The 15,737-nt window shown below is 47.4% G+C and overlaps 1 protein-coding gene across 3 annotated transcripts in view; it reads right to left on the reverse strand.

Annotated features, from left to right (window-relative positions):
• NVL (nuclear VCP like) overlaps positions 1 to 15,448 on the reverse strand; it is a 61,218-nt gene extending 45,770 nt beyond the window's left edge. For all 3 annotated transcript variants that reach the window (XM_040985753.1, XM_040985752.1, XM_040985751.1), the window contains exons 1-5: positions 15,326 to 15,448; positions 12,047 to 12,120; positions 6,713 to 6,765; positions 6,526 to 6,625; positions 911 to 968 (exon numbers count right to left, since the gene is read on the reverse strand). In XM_040985753.1, the coding sequence (XP_040841687.1) occupies positions 911 to 968; positions 6,526 to 6,625; positions 6,713 to 6,765; positions 12,047 to 12,120; positions 15,326 to 15,382 (342 nt within the window). In that variant the 5' untranslated portion in view covers positions 15,383 to 15,448. The remainder of the gene's footprint in view (positions 1 to 910; positions 969 to 6,525; positions 6,626 to 6,712; positions 6,766 to 12,046; positions 12,121 to 15,325) is intronic.
• Between the last annotated feature and the right edge of the window lie 289 nt (positions 15,449 to 15,737).

A 15,737-nucleotide genomic window follows, 5' to 3' on the forward strand; every position in this document is an offset into this window, starting at 1 on the left:
TTTAGCTTGACTTATTCTCTGCTTTTTTTTTTTTTAACATTTTCATTTCATTTGAAAGAATATCTGTGTGGGGTATCTTCCATCCACTGACTTACTTGCAACATTGATTCAATGGATGGTCCTCAAACACACGGAAGTGAGAAACTCAGAACTCTGTTGGAGTCCCCATGTGAATGGCACGCATCCAGGCACTTCGTTGTTGGTTTGCATTTTTTTTTTTAAGATTTACTTATTTTTATTGGAAAGGCAGATATACAGAGAGGAGGAGAGACAGAGAAGAAGACCTTCCATATGATGGTTATTAACTCCCCATGTGGCCACAACGGCTGGAGCTGAGCCAATCCAAAGCCAGGAGCTTCTTCTGGGTCTCTCACTTGGGTGTGCAGGGTCCCAAAGCTTTTGGCCATCCTCGACTACTTTCCCAGGCCACAGGCAGGGAGCTGGATGGGAAGCAGGGCTGCTGGGACTAGAACCAGAGCCCATATGGGATCCCGGCGCATTCAAGGCGAGGACTTGAACCACTACGCTATTGCACTGGACCCTAGCCTCTGCTTCTGAGGCCCTCTAAGGCCTCTGTCTTCATTTATAATAAACTTTTTGAAATTCTGCTTGGTTGTTCCATAATACATATTTCCAATTAAGCTTTGCACGATGCCTCCTATATCCTTTTCTACATGAAGGCCCCTTAGCACCCCTATCTGCTCTGACTCTGGCTTTCTCTAGTTCCTGTTATTCCTGTATAATCGACACCAACACAAACACTAAAAGGACAATAAATCCATCATCAATATTGCATGCAGGAAGTACTTATTAATTAACATGCCCTATGTCTATTATTCTATTTCTTACTGACATTTTCCTAAGTGAATCGTAACATTTTAAAATGAGTAAGCAAAATCTGATCTCTTACCTGCGGGTCTGCATAATCCTCCATATCTGAATCATCATCAGAATAGCTTTCGGTATACCTCAGCAAAGACAGACAGGGGAAAATGTTGGAAAAAATGTAAATACAACAGAGTGCATTTTTGTCCCAAATACATTTCTATCCATCCATGCACAGTCATACCCAGCCAATGTTTTAAAGATTTCATACTTTATATTGCTAGGGATCAGCTTTATTTTCTATACATGGACACAATAAACAATGTATATCTTACAGTTATTTGAAGATTAAGTGAAAAATAAATTCTGAGAACATGGTAATGCTTATTAAGTCATAACTACTTTCTTTTGTCCTAGCAATAAATGAAAGTGAAATATAAGTTTCCATTAGACTTAATAATTTCATTTTGAAATATTTTTATATTCAAGTAGAGGCACTTTTTTTTTAAGATCTGTTTATTTTTATTAGAAAGTTAGAATTACAAAGAGAGGAGAGATGGAGGGGAAGGTCTGAGCTAACCATCTCTTGGTTTACTCTCTAAATGTCTGCAACAGCCAAAGATGAGCCTAAAGTTTTCACCTTGCATGCCCCATGTCCCAGAACCAATATGGGCACTGGTTCTTTTTTTTTTTTTTTTTAAAGTCAGGGTTTTTTTTTTTTTTAAAAGATTTATTTTTATTATTTTTTCATTGGAAAGGCGGATATACAGAGAGGAGAGACAGAGAGGAAGATCTTCCGTCCGATGATTCACTCCCCAAGTGAGCGTAACGGCCAATGCTATGCCGATCCGAAGCCGGGAACCAGGAAATTCCTCCAGGTCTCCCACACAGGTGCAGGGTCCCAAAGCTTGACTGCTTTCCCAGGCCACAGGCAGGGAGCTGGAGGGGAAGCGGGGCTGCCGGGATTAGAACCGGCGCCCATATGGGATCCCGGGCGTGCAAGGCGAGGACCTTTAACCACTTGCGCCACCGTGCCAGGCCCCACTGGTTCTTTTTTTTTAATTGTTACTTTATTTTGATAATCTTTACATAGTTGATTAGGGCACAAAGGGTCAAGGGCTACAGGAAAGTGGGTAAGACCATTTTTCTCCTTATACTAATAACATTATGGACCCTGCACAATACCTTTTGGCTAGAGTCCTGGCCTTGCACGCACTGGGACCCCATATGCCTCTGGTTCTAATCCCGGCAGCCCCACTTCCCATCCAGCCCCCTGCTTGTGGCCTGGGAAAGCAGTCGAGGACGGCCCAATGCTTTGGAACCCTGCTCCCGTGTGGGAGACCTGGAGGAGGTTCCTGGATCCTGGCTTTGGATCAGCAGTTTCAGCCAATGTGGCCTCTTGGGGAGTGAATCATGGGAAGGGAGATCTTCCTCTCTGTCTCTCCTCCTCTCTGTATATCTGCCTTTCCAATAAATAACCTTTAAAAAAAATATTAACAGAAACTTGATTAATTATAGAACAAAAAATTTATGTCTATCTGCAACAATATGGCATGGCTACAAAACTCATCAGTAAAAACCACTGGCTGGGCCCAACGCGGTGGCCTAGCAGCTAAAGTGGCCCAGTGGCGTGGCCTAGTGGCTAAAGTCCTTGCCTTGCGTGCCCCGGGATCCCATATGGGCACCAGTTCTAAACCTGGCAGCCCCACTTCCCATCCAGCGCCCTGCTTGTGGCCTGGGAAGGCAGTTGAGGATGGCATAAAGCCTTGGGACCCTGCACCCACATGGGAGACCTGGAGGAAGCTCCTGGCTTCTGGCTTCAGATGGGCACAGCTCCAGCCGTTGCGCTCACTTGGGGAGTGAATCATCAGACTGAAGATCTTCCTCTCTGTCTCTCCTCCTCTCTGTATATCTGACTTTGTAATTAAAAAAAAAAGAAGAACCACCACTGGTGTACACAAATCTCAAAATCATTATAGTAAATATAAGGAATGCAGATTTTAAAAGCACATTGCATAAGATTCCATATATATAGAACTAGAAAATGCAATACAACAAACAGCAACAGAGAACAAACCAATGAGGTGAATGAAGAAATGCAGGCCTAGCACTTCTTGGGTCTCTTCCCAATGAGAAGAGGTCCTTATTGGGAATAGACCCCATAAGGAGCTTGAGGAACTCCTTTGTCAGGGTGTAGTCCCTGCAGGTGAGCGCAACAACCAAGGCTGGGGGCCCAGCGCTGTGGCCTAGCACCTGAAGTCCTCGATTTGAATTCGCCAGTATCACATATGGGCGTGGGACCTAATCCTGGCAGCCCCACTTCTCATCCAGCTCCCGGCTTTTTTTTTTTTTTTTCCTGGCCAGGGAAAGCAGCAGAGGAGAGCCCAAAGCCTTGGGACCCTGTATGCGAGACCTGGAGGAAGTTCCTGCATGCTTGCTTCGGATCGGTGCAGCACTGGTCATTGCGGTCACTTGGGGAGTAAATCATCAGACAGAGGATCTTCCTGTCTCTCCTCCTCTCTGTACATCTGACTTTGTAATAAAAATAAATTAATCTTAAAAACAAAGAACCAAAGTTGGGAGCAGCCCAGAACAGAGCAGGTTACAGTACCCGCCAGCCCATGTTTAGCTCAGGTCTAGGAGCAGGCCAGGCTGCGTGAATTGATAACACCCACCGGCAGATCTGAGAACCATAATGGCATGCAGAACAGGCTAGGTCTGGCCACATCACCTGCCAGTTCACATCAGGGCCAGGACTTAGGGCTGAATGTGCCAGGCTGGGCAGCAGCAAGAGCTGGAATAAGGGCAGGCCAGGCTGGGACAGGCTACAGCACCCACCACCAAATGTCAAGGTGAGATGGACCACGCCAGACTGGGCCTATACATCCATCAGCACATGAGATATGCAGGGAGGCGTGCGAGCATGGGTGGGAGAATAGTGGGAACTCCCCTGCTGGGCCACTGCTGCTAAGTGTGAGAACCGGGATTGGGGGCAGACCAGGCGGGCTGACCAACTGTATTGACTGGTACAGAGATGAGCCAGAATAAGGGCAGGAGAGTTGGGTTTTGCCACAGGATCACTTGGCCCGCGCTGGGATTGGTGAGTAAGTCCTGTCGAGCCAGACTGTAAAACTACCTGGAGCATGCAGGCTCCGGAACAGGGAGTAGGTCAATTGTGGGGGCTACGGGCACCTCTCTGGTGGGTTATAACTTCCACTTGTGAGCAACAGTTCCAGAACTGGGGGCTGACACGGCTGAAAAGGCGATGGAACCAACTGGCACGAGTATGGGCTGAAGGGTGGAGTTGGTTGGGTTGAGTTAGGCTACAATGCCCAATGATGTGCATGGGATTTTGGATGTAATTTGGATGGACCATAACAGTCCACTGCACATGATGGCAGGCACAGGAAACAGAGAGCTAGGAGGCCAATCCACTGGAGATTACTGGGGGTCATTCTGAATCGACTTCAGCTCCTCCTACTGTAGATGAAGGCTGAGTGTCTGATGGGCAGGACTGGGCTGGACCACAGCACTGACTGGTTCGCAGAGAAAGGCAGGCAGGACAAACTGATCAACTACCCCAGGGAAACTTGACAGGGAGAATGGAGACTCTGAGCTGGATGGACTATGTCGGCCAATTGACCTTGGAAGGATTTCCTCATCCTTTGAGCAGTGATAGCAACAGCACCACTGATCTACGGAAAGCACTGAGCAGAACCCTCGGAACACGCTCCTCAGCCGGGACCCTGGACCACATCAGGAACTGGGGAGGCTGGGTGTGCTCTCCCGTGGTACCCTCCCCTCCCCAAATGCAGGACGAAAAAGAAAACGTGTAAACAACGCCCACTTTCCCCTGATCCTTGACCCTTCTCACTCTGCTCAACTATGTAAACACCATCAAAAATAAAGCTGAAAAAAGAAACAAACAAAAGAAATGAGGGCCCAAGCACAGGAAACCACTGGATTCCTGGAAATGCTGAGCATCTTGTCCATGGTGACAGTTGGCACACATTTTACAAATATACAGTTTTTCATAACCACATTAACAAAAATTTCGGTATTGCTCCTTCCTTGTAATTATATTTATTCAGTTATGTTTAGCTACTTGAAAAAGCGGCAGAGAGCTCTTCCACACACTGGTTCACTCCCCGAAAGGCTACAACACCAGGCCTGAGCCAAGAGTGAGGAACAGGAACTCTATCAGTTCTCCCACAGGATGGCGGGGAGCACCACCTGCTGCCTCCCAAGGGCATTACCAGGAAGCTGGAGAGGAAACAGCCAGAACTGAAAAAAAACACTTAGATACGCAATGTGGGCATCCCAAGCAACAGCTCAACTCACAGCACTGTTATTCCCATTTCATCATTATTCTTTAAAATAAAACAATATTAATTTGTATCTTTTCACATACTTGATGTTACGTTAAAACAGAAAAATAAAAATGACACAATTCTGTTGGTAATGTAAACATATAAATAATTACAATGCCAGTCAGCATACAACAAGGATTCAAATAGGCATATATGGTTTAGAATCTAAGAAAACACTAAACTGCGGGTCTAAGAGGATCTAACAAAGGCAATTAGCATTTCATCTGGCTGTTCAAAGCACAGGGGGAGATTATAAAAGGAAATGAATACTAGCTGCAAACACCCATGAAAGGAAGGTTCTGATCTCTGGCACGCAGGAAGCATTGAATATGGCAAATGAAAGCTGTGAAAAAAAACAAGACCAAAACTATTAACACGGGCCTTGCTGACAAGGAGAGCCAGAAACAGTGCTACAGGCAGGAATGTAGCCCACCGGCTAAAGTCCTCGCCTTGTACACACCAGGATCCCATATGGGCAACGGTTCTAATCCCAGCTGCCCGGCTTTGCATCCAGTGCCGTTTGTGGCCTGGGAAAGCAGCAGATGACAGCCCAAAGCCATGGGACCCTGCACCCGGATGGGAAACCAGAACAGGCTCCGGGATCCTGGCTTTGGATGGGCACAGCTCCAGCCGTTGCGCTCACTTGGGGAGTGAATCATCGGATGCAAGATCTTCCTCTCCTGCTCTCTGTACATCTGACTTTCCAATAAAAATTTTAAAGGAAAAAAAAAATTTAGGGCCCCAGATGCAAAAACAAGAAAAATTTGCAAACAATGGCCTTGTCCACTTTCCTTTATTCCTCAACCCTTCCCACTCTAAATCAGAGGGCACAGAGGCATGCATTGTTCTCAGCTATTTCAATATCATAAAAAAAATTTTTTAAGATTTATTTATTTTTATTACAAAGTCAGATATACAGAGAGGAGAGACAAAGAGGAAGATCTTCCATCTGATGATTCACTCCAGGATGATACACTCCAGGAATGTAGCCCAGTGGCTAAATCCTCTCTTTGTATGCACTTGGGATTCCACCAGGGTATGGGTTCGCTTCTCGACTACTCCAAATCACTTCCACCTCCCTGTAAGTGGCCTGGGAAAGCAGCCAAGAATGGCGCAAAACCCTGCGATCCTGCACCTGCCTAAGAGACCCAAAAGAGGCTCCTGGCTTCAGATCAGTTCAGCTCTGTTGCACCCACTTGGAGAGTGAACCAGCAGATAGAAGGTCCTTTTCTCTGTAAATCTAACTTTCCAATAAAAAAAAAATCATTAAAAAATAAAATGTGATTAAGCAGTGAATTGTAGTGCGAAAACCGCTGTTTATAACACTTACTCATTATCCTCCTCTTCCCGTCTTGCTCTTTTTGCTCTGTGCTCATCTTCTGATTCTGTCACATCTTTAAATTTCATCTCATTGCCAATTATATTAAAAGCTGAAAGCAAAAAGAAAAATGCCATGAACTAAAACAATCCACACTATAACTTTACAGAAAAATAAACTTTGGAAATTGAAGACTCACCTTTTTCCACCTGAATCCTAAAAGCATTTCTTTTTCTTCGCCCATAGTCTATACTGAAAAGAGTAATAAAAATAGTTTTCTATTAAGTTCACTCTGAACATCATGAACACTGGCATTATGGTTATTATAGTCACACAGGAAAAACAAGTCTATTTCCTTAAATATTTATTTTTATTAGAAAGTCATATATACAAAGAGGAGAGACAGAGAGGAAACACTTTCATCCGCTGATTTACTCCCCAAGTGGCCACAGTGGCCGGAGCTGTGTTGATCCGAAGCCAGGAGCCAGGAACCTCTTCCAGGTCTCCAATATAGATGCAGATCCCAAGGTGTTGGACTGTCCTCGACTGCTTTCCCAGGCCACAGGCAGAAAGCAGGATTGGAAGTGGGGCAGTGCCGCTGGGATTAGAAACTGAGCCCATAACGGATCCTGGCTCGTGCTAGGCAAAAGCCTATTCTCAAATAAAATATCTGAGTTCAAACCACTATGTTTTCTCTAGATTTTTCTCATTTGCTCAAGCCTATCAGAATTTTTGCTGGCAGAATCAACAAAAAACAAATTACAAACATGAATTTCTCTATGAAAACAGGCGTCTAGAAGTCAACATTCTAGCACGGTTTATAGACACTGCATGAAATGCCGGAATCCCACGAGTGCTGCTTCGAGATCCAGCTGATCCACTTCCTTCAATCTTACTGCTAATGTGCCAAAGAAAGCAGAAGATGGGCCCTGCCCTCGAGCGGAAGACCTGGATGGAACTCCTGGCTCTTGGCTTCAGTCTGGCCCAGCTCTGGTCCTGGTCCTGTCCCAAATCAAGTTCCTACGGTATACACAGGATGGTAAGTGCACACCCTGAGCAAGAGCAGCGGACGCCTTGAGCAGTGGAATCCCTGCTGCAACATGGGAGAGCAGACTGAGTACCAGGCTCAGCACCAGCCTGCCTCACTCAGCCCTACCTGCTGCAGGCCATTTGGGGATTGAAACAAGAAGCTAAAGCTCTCAGTGTTTCTCTACCCTTTTAATACATAAAATAAGAAAACTGCTACAAAGCAACAATTGATAGAAATACGAATACTGAGGGCCTGGCATGGTAGCCTAGCAGCTAAAGTTCTCAATGTGCACTCACCCCCTGGGACTCTGCACCCATGTGGGAGACCCGGAAGAAGCTCCAGGCTCCTGACTTCGGATTGGCACAGCTCTGGCCGTTGCAGACACCTGGTGAGTGGATCAATGGACAGAAGATTTTCCTCTCTGACTCTCCTCCTTTCAGTATATATCTGACTTTCCAACAAAAATAAATAAAGCTTTAAAGAACAAAACAAGTAATTCGAACATTGGAAGGTGACTGCTGAGGGCTCAGGAAAGGGACAGCTGCTTGTCTTAATAGATCCACATCTACAAAAGGCTCCCAGTAAGGGCTCAGATAAAAGCAAGAGACACATTAATGCCTACTGGACCACAGGTGGCAGAGGACTTGGCCAAAACATCCTTCAGTTTCACGAAAAAAGACCTCGCAAGTGAAGAATCTGGACATTAGCTGAGGAAGACTTCCCAGCAAAATGTATCAGAGTGGGGCCTGGTTTCTCCTTGACACTTTGAGTAAAACAGGACAGGATGAAGTTCAAGGAAGAGATGATACACAAAGAGGAAACAGAACTTGAAAACCTGCAAAATTCTCAGCTTGTCCAAAATGCAAAATTAAGAGAGCATGTTCTGGAGATAATATCAAAAGTGGGGCTAGACCACAACCTGCCAAAGAGATCACAAATGACACAGATCTAATCATCTAAGCAGAAGGCAGGCAACAAATGGGTAGTAACAAGAAACTGCCAGATAGAACCCTGGTACAACAGCCTAGTGGCTGAAGTCCTCCCCTTGCAAGGGCCAGGATCTCGAATAAGGGCACTGGTTCGTATCCTGGCTGCCCCACTTCCCATCCAGCTCCCTGCTTGTGGCCTGGGAAAGCAGTTGAGGAGGGTCCAACACCTTTGGGACCCTGTACCTGCATGGGAGACCCAAAGAGCTCCTGGCCACTAGCTTTGGATCAGTTCAGCTCTGGCTGCTGTGGTCACTTGGGGAGTGAATCATCAGATGGAAGATCTTCCTCTCTGTCTCTCCTCCTCTCTCTATACATATCTGACTTTGCAATTAAAATAAAATAAATATTTAAGGGGGAAAAAAAAAACATAATGATTCTCAAGTCCTCAATCTCTACTGGCGTTTTTTCTGCTAGGTTATGAATGTGTATGTCCCTGGGATGCCATGTTCTTCCCAAATCCTCCCTCTTGGAACAGGAACGTATATCCACACCTCCTCCACTACTGTATTTGGGAGGTACACAGCCTGGTACCTGGTTGCACAGGGTCACAGCAGTACAGGAAACCTGCCACAGCTTCACATCTTGGGTCTCACGCACACGTGAGATGAGATGAGATCTGAGGCTCACAGTTGCTGCTCAAATGAGTTAGCACTTTTGGGCAGAATAGAATGAATGCGACTGCATGTTAGGAGGACATGGGTTAGCCAGAGGACAGAGATGCAATAGATTGAACTACACCTCCTTCAATTCAGGTGAAGCATCTATCCACTGCACAGGTGGGCACAGGGACCTGGTCCACGCATCCGTCTGTGCGGTGGGTGCCAGGTCCATAATCCCCAGGGACAGAGGTTCTATGGGGCCTTGGTCAGGCAACCTGAAGAAACAATGGCACTGGGGGAAGCTCACTGGCCACCCAGGGGCATGCTTGTGGAAATCTGACATGTGGGCTTGCAGGGGTTTGGCAATGGCACAGGTGGAGGCACTCGTGGGCCTGGAGTCTCACATCTAGATTGGTGGTCTGACCATGGAGCTCATGTGTCAGAGCTGAGCCTCCTTAGAGGAAAAGACACAGCAGTGGAAAGCTGACCCAGAAGATACGGCAGCCCACTGGTACCTGCAGAGGACATCTGGTACCATTACAGGGGAAGAAGGACAGAACAAATTGGTCAACTACCCAGCCAAACAATGAGAGCAAACATCTGGGCAAATGGAGACTGTACTTCAAACGTGACAATCAATGGACACTGAAAGGGGTTCCTCACCTTTGGATTGGTGAGATATACAGCATCTCAAAACTAGTAAAAAAAAAAACTTAGGAAGAATCCTCAGGGTCCCTGGGTTGATACCAGGTGGCTATTCCATCACTTGGTACTGTGGCAGTCAGGAGACTGGGTATTGCTTCTCACCTCCAACTCCTCAGAATCTAACTTGCATAGCAGCTGGAATGACTTTGTAGGGTGGGCTCTAAGCCAGTATGACCGGTGTGCTTACAGGAAGAAATTAAGCTACTATACGCACGCAGAAACATCACGCAAAGACAAAGAAGAAAGCCATCTTCAGGCCAAGAAAGAAATGTTCTAAGAAACTGACGCTGCTGGGGCCTAGTCACATAAATGAAGGGAAAGTGTTTTCTGGTGCAATCTACTCCTGTTAATCAAAATTAGATCTTTGGGCTGAGCACGGAAGTCTAGTGACTAAACTACGCGTCTTATATGCTCCAGAATTCCATATGAGCACCACTTAGTATCGCAGCTGCTCCACTTCCCCTCAAGCTCCCTGCTTGTAGCCTGGAAAAGCAGTAGAGGAGGCCCAAAGCCTTGGGACCCTGTACCCTTGTGGGAGACCTGAAAGAAGCTCCTGGCTCCAGGCTTCATACTGGCTCAACTCCAATCACTACAGCTACTTGGGGAGTGAACCAAAGAACGAAAATCTTTCTGTCTGTCTCTCCTTTCCCTAAGTCTGACTCTCCAATAAAAATAAATAAATCTTGGGCCTGGCAGCACGGCCTAGTGGCTAAAGTCCTCGCCTTGAAAGCGCCAGGATCCCACATGGGCACCAGTTCCAATCCCGGCAACTCCACTTCCCATCCAGCTCCCTGCTTGTGGCCTGGGAAAGCAGTTGAGGACGGCCCAAAGCCTTGGGACCCTGCACCCGTATGGGAGACCTGGAAGAAGTTCCTGGATCCTGGCTTCAGATTGGCTCAGCTCCAGCAGTTGCGGTCACTTGGGGAGTGAATCATGGGAAGGGAGATCTTCCTCTCTGTCTCTCCTCCTCTCTGTATATCTGACTTTCCAATAAATAAATAAATCTTAAAAAAAAAAAAAAGAGTAGATCTTTAGCTTTTCTCTTTCTTTCAAGAACTTTCAAAAGTAGAGTTACTGAGAGAGGAGGAGAGAGAGTTAAATCTTCTATCTGCTGGTTCACCCCCAAGATGGCCACTTTGACTACAGCTGAGCCAACTTGGAGCCAAGAAGCCTGAATTCCATCAGGGTCTTCCATAGGGGTGCAAGGGCCCAAGTCCTCAGTCATCTGCTGCTACCTTCAAGGCTGCATTGACAGGGACCTGGGTCAGAAGTGAAGCAGGGCTCCTATACGGAATGCCTGCACTGTACGTCGTTGCCTAGTCTACTATACCATAACTTCAGCCCCAATGCATGAATGGAAATCATGTAATAGCATGCTTATTTCCTGATCAGACGGTGAGGTACTTAAAAATAAAGTACACATTCTTCCTGGTAAAAAGGACAGTTCATTATATAGAAAAGGTGCTTGTAAAATATATTTCAATTGAGTCCCAAGCTTATGGACTGGTGAACTTAAGGCAGCAGCTACTGATAACAACGGAACTCTTAAGCAGGATGGGAATTTTAAAACTGGTAGGGGAGTTGTCAGAATTTTGACAACGGAGTATACTACCACTAAGGCTCACATCCCAAATGAGCGCAAGAGTGCTGGCTGCTCTGCTTCTGATCCAGATCCCAGGGCCTGAGAGGGCAGCATCACAGAGACCCAGCCTGAACTCAGGCTCCTAGTTTTGGCCTGGCCCAGCTCCAGCCACTGTAACAATTTAGGGAGTGGGCCAGAAGACGGAAGAGCTCTCTGTATCACCCATGCATCATATATAAATGTCTGTCTTCAAATAAATAAGAAAAATCATTTTGAGAAAATTTTATTTTACTTTATTTGAAAGGCATATTTAGAGAGAGAGAATCTTCCATCTACTGGCTCAAATCCCAAATGTCACAATGGCCAGGAAGCCAGGAACTTCTCCCGGCTCTCCCATGTGGGTGCAGGGACAGAAGCAGATGGGCCATCTTCTACTTCTTTCCCAGCAGCATTGGCAGGGAGCTAAATCCGAAGTGGTGCAGCTACAGTTGGAAAAGGAGACCATGTGGGATGCCAGCACTCAAGGCAGCACCTTCACTGGCTACACCACAGCACAGGCCACAAGAAAAATCTACAAACTAACTGTAGGAAAAACAAAAGCGGAAATTTTGAAAGCACCGTTCTTTACCTGTACATTCGTTGCAGGTCAGACGCTAACTCTTCGGTGTCCACATATTTGCCACATCTGTTACTGGTGAGGTACTAAAACAGGAAATGGGACAAATATATTCAGTATCTCAGCGGCTTTAATCAACAATAAAAGACGCAAAACCATTCAAGCATATTCTGCTTTAATAAAGTACAATAAAGTAAATTCTTTATTAATAAAGCATAGCAGAAACATAAATAAAAACACCAAAAAACTCAGGTCTGTAATCAGAGAATGTAGTAAACACTATTAATTATCTCTCTTTTTTTAAAGATTTACTTATTTATTGGAAAGGCAGATATACAGAGAGGAGGAGAGACAGAGAGGAAGATCTTCCTCTGATGATTCACTCCCCAAGTGGCCGCAATGGCCAAAGCTGAGGCACAGGGACAAAGTGGCATGGCTTAGGTTCCATTTCCCCTCACCTGGGCTCCAGGACACTGCCAGTCACTACCATTAAACGTACTTTGAAGTCTTATTTTTTTGAAAGGCAGAATGAGGGCCTGTTGCAATAGCTCAATGGCTAAAGCCTAATCTTGGATGCACCAGGATCCCATAAGGGCACCGGTTTGTATCCCAGCTGCTCCACTTCCCATCCAGCTCCCTGCCCGTGGCCTGGGAAAGCCACAGTAGAGGAGGCCAGAGCTTTGGGGCCCTGCACTTGCACGGGAGACTTGGAGGAAGCTCCTGGCTTTAGACTGGCCATTGTGGCTATTTGGGGATTGAACCAGTGCATGGAAGATCTTTCTGATGCTCCTTCTCTCTGTAAATCTGCCTTTCAATCAAAAATAAATAAATCTGGGCCCAGCGGCGTGGCCTAGCAGCTAAAATCCTCGCCTTAAATGCACTGGTTAAATGGGTGCTGGTTCTAATCCCAGCAGCTCCACTTTCCTTCCAGCCCCCTGCTAGTGGCCTGGGAAAGTAGTCGAAGACGGCTCAAAGCTTTGGGACCCTGCATTCCTGTAGAAGACCAGGAAGAAGTTCCTGGTTCCCAGCTTTGGATCAGCACAGCATCGGCTGTTATGGCTCACTTGGGGAATGAATCATCGGATGGGAGATCTTCCCCTCTGTCTCTCCTCTTTGTATATCTGACTTTGTAATAAAAAATAAATTAATTAAAAAAAAAAGATATTTACTTTTTTGTTTGAAAGAGTGCCTGGCACAATAGTCTAGTCGCCAAATCCTCACCTTGCACACACCAGGATCCCATATAGGCACTGTTTTGTGTCCTGGCTGCTCCATTTCCCCTCTAGCTCTCTGCTTGTGGCCTGGGAAAGCAGTCGAGGATGGCTCAAAGCCTTGGGACTCTGCACCCGCATGGAAGGACCAGAAGCAGCTCCTGGTTCCTAGCTTTGGTCAGCTCAGCTATGGGCACTGCAGTCACTTGGGCAGTGAACCAGCGGATGGGAGATCTTTCTCTCTGTATCTCCTTCCCTCTGTATATCTGCCTTTCCAATTTAAAAAAAAAAAAATGGAAAGATAAAAGGCCTGGCACAGTAGCCTAGTGGCTGAAGTCCTCAACTTGCAGGCACCAAGATCCCATACGGGCACCGCTCGTGTCCCAGCTGCCCCACTTCCCATCTAGCTGCCCTCCTGTGGCCTGGGAAAGCAATTGAAGGTGACCCAAAGCTCCGGCCGTTGGAGCCACTTGGGGAATGAATTAGCAGATGAAGATTTCCTTTCTGTCTCTTCCTCTCTGTATATCTAACTTTCCAAGAAGTAAATCTTTAAAAAAAAAAATCAGTGAATTAAACAAAAGAAAAAAGAAAAAGAAAGAAAGAGTTACAGGGAGGGAGAGACAGAGAGAGGAGAGGTCCTCGTTTCACTCCTTAAATAAGGCCACCACCAACCAGCGTGGGCCAGGCCAAAGCAGAAGCGAGGAGATTCCTCTGGTCTCCCAGGTGGGTGGCATGGGCCTAAGTACAGGGCCCACCTTTCCATGCTTTCCCCAGGCCATGAGCCAGGAAATAAAGCCAGGTCCCAAGTGGCTTTACCCACTACCCACTAAGCCACAACACTGGCCCCGAGAGGAGTGTTTCTAAAGTAGAGCCAGCAAGGTGGTTGGTGGAGTGGACACAGGAAGTGAGAAAAAGGAAGTAGCATGATTAAGGTATCATGCCTTACCAATTGGCTGAATAGTGACCACACACAGGACATTAAGGAAGGCCAAGTCTGGAGGGAAACGAGTGAAAAAGCTTCGCTCAGGAAGTGTTAAACTGGAGACAGCTCCGACACACAAGACACAGTGTCAACTCGGCAGCTGCATACATCAACCCTGAATTCACAACGTCTGGTCTGGAGGTACAAACTGAAGAGTCACATATGTGTCCACGCATGTGCGTGCCTGAAATCACCTAAGAAGCAGGAATGGAGAGTGAGTGAGAGGCCAATGGAAGGAGGACTCGGGGCACTTCCAATTTAGAGGTTAGTGGAAAAAGGCTTACCCAGGACGAGAAAGTGGGGAAGTGGCAGGTGAGGCACAAGAGAAAATACTGTAAAAATCTCTCCTTCCTTGTAAGGCTGATTGACGGCTCCAAGGTCAAGGCCATGCATGGCTCGTCAGTGAGTGAAGCCCCTAGCCCGGGGCACCCTTGTGGCCCAGCGGGTGAGGACCCCATGGAGGACACCAGCAGCGCACCTCCGGAGTACCAGTTCAGGTCCAGCTTCCCGCTTCAGCACCCTGAAGCGCAACAGGGGATGGCTCAGCAGCTTTCCCCTAGGACGCAGAAGGCATCCTAGCAGGGCGTCCCTAACTCCTTCCTTCAACCTCTCCTCTCCACTGCTGGGGATGTGGCCACCGCACTAGCAGATGGAAGATCTCTCGCCGTCTCCGCCAAGCGGTTGAAAAGAAACATCACTTTTTAAAAAAACTAACACAATAAACAACTCTTTCCCTACTTCCGGGCTTCCTAATCTGACTCAAACTCCTTAAGAGTGGGAAATTAAGGGTTTATCATCACTCCCTCAAGCCCCCAGGTCTCGCACCGGGACGTCCTATCTGGCACGTCGGAAGGCTAGGGCTCCAAAGCGGACTCCCACTCAAAGCCTTACTACGGCGTTTAGGAGCCGGGACCCGGGCCGGCGTCCCAGGGTGCGCCCCGGGCATCCCCGAGAGCACGCCAGCCCAGACGGGGCTGAGAGAGCCGGGCCCGAGCCACCCCAGGAGCCCCGACGGAGGCCTGGCCGGGCAGGCACGGCAGCGGCCCGCCCGCGGAGCCAGCACGCCCGCCGCCAGGCCGAGCCGCGCGCGGTACACACCTGCATGATGCGGTGCTTCAGCTTGTTATCCACGAAGTGGACAGTCCTGGGCTTCATAGCGTCGGTCTCCCGGGGCCGCGATCCGCACAAGCTGCTCCGCGTGAACGGGACGGGGGCCTTCTCAGGGCTGCCCGCCGCGAGCGCCTGACGCAGCTGGATCCGGAAGGAGCTCCGCCCCGCAGAGCCCGCGTCGCGATCCTCAGGGAAAAAAACTTATATAAAGCGGGAGAAACAAAGCTAGTTGGGAGAAAAGCCAAAAACGCCAGGGAGTTTTTAATGGGACGTTTTTGCTTTTTTACCGGCTGGTCCAACAGCCTTTAGAGAGCGAGGACCATCTCTTTTTGAACAGGAGCAACTTTATTAGTTCTCAGCTTGGGCAGACAGAAGCCCCACTAAACCTCACACCACTTGG

The sequence above is a fragment of the Ochotona curzoniae genome, unplaced genomic scaffold (assembly GCF_017591425.1).
Source record: "Ochotona curzoniae isolate NIBS_2020 unplaced genomic scaffold, NIBS_Ocur_1.0 contig_430, whole genome shotgun sequence".
Taxonomy (NCBI): Eukaryota; Metazoa; Chordata; class Mammalia; order Lagomorpha; family Ochotonidae; genus Ochotona; species Ochotona curzoniae.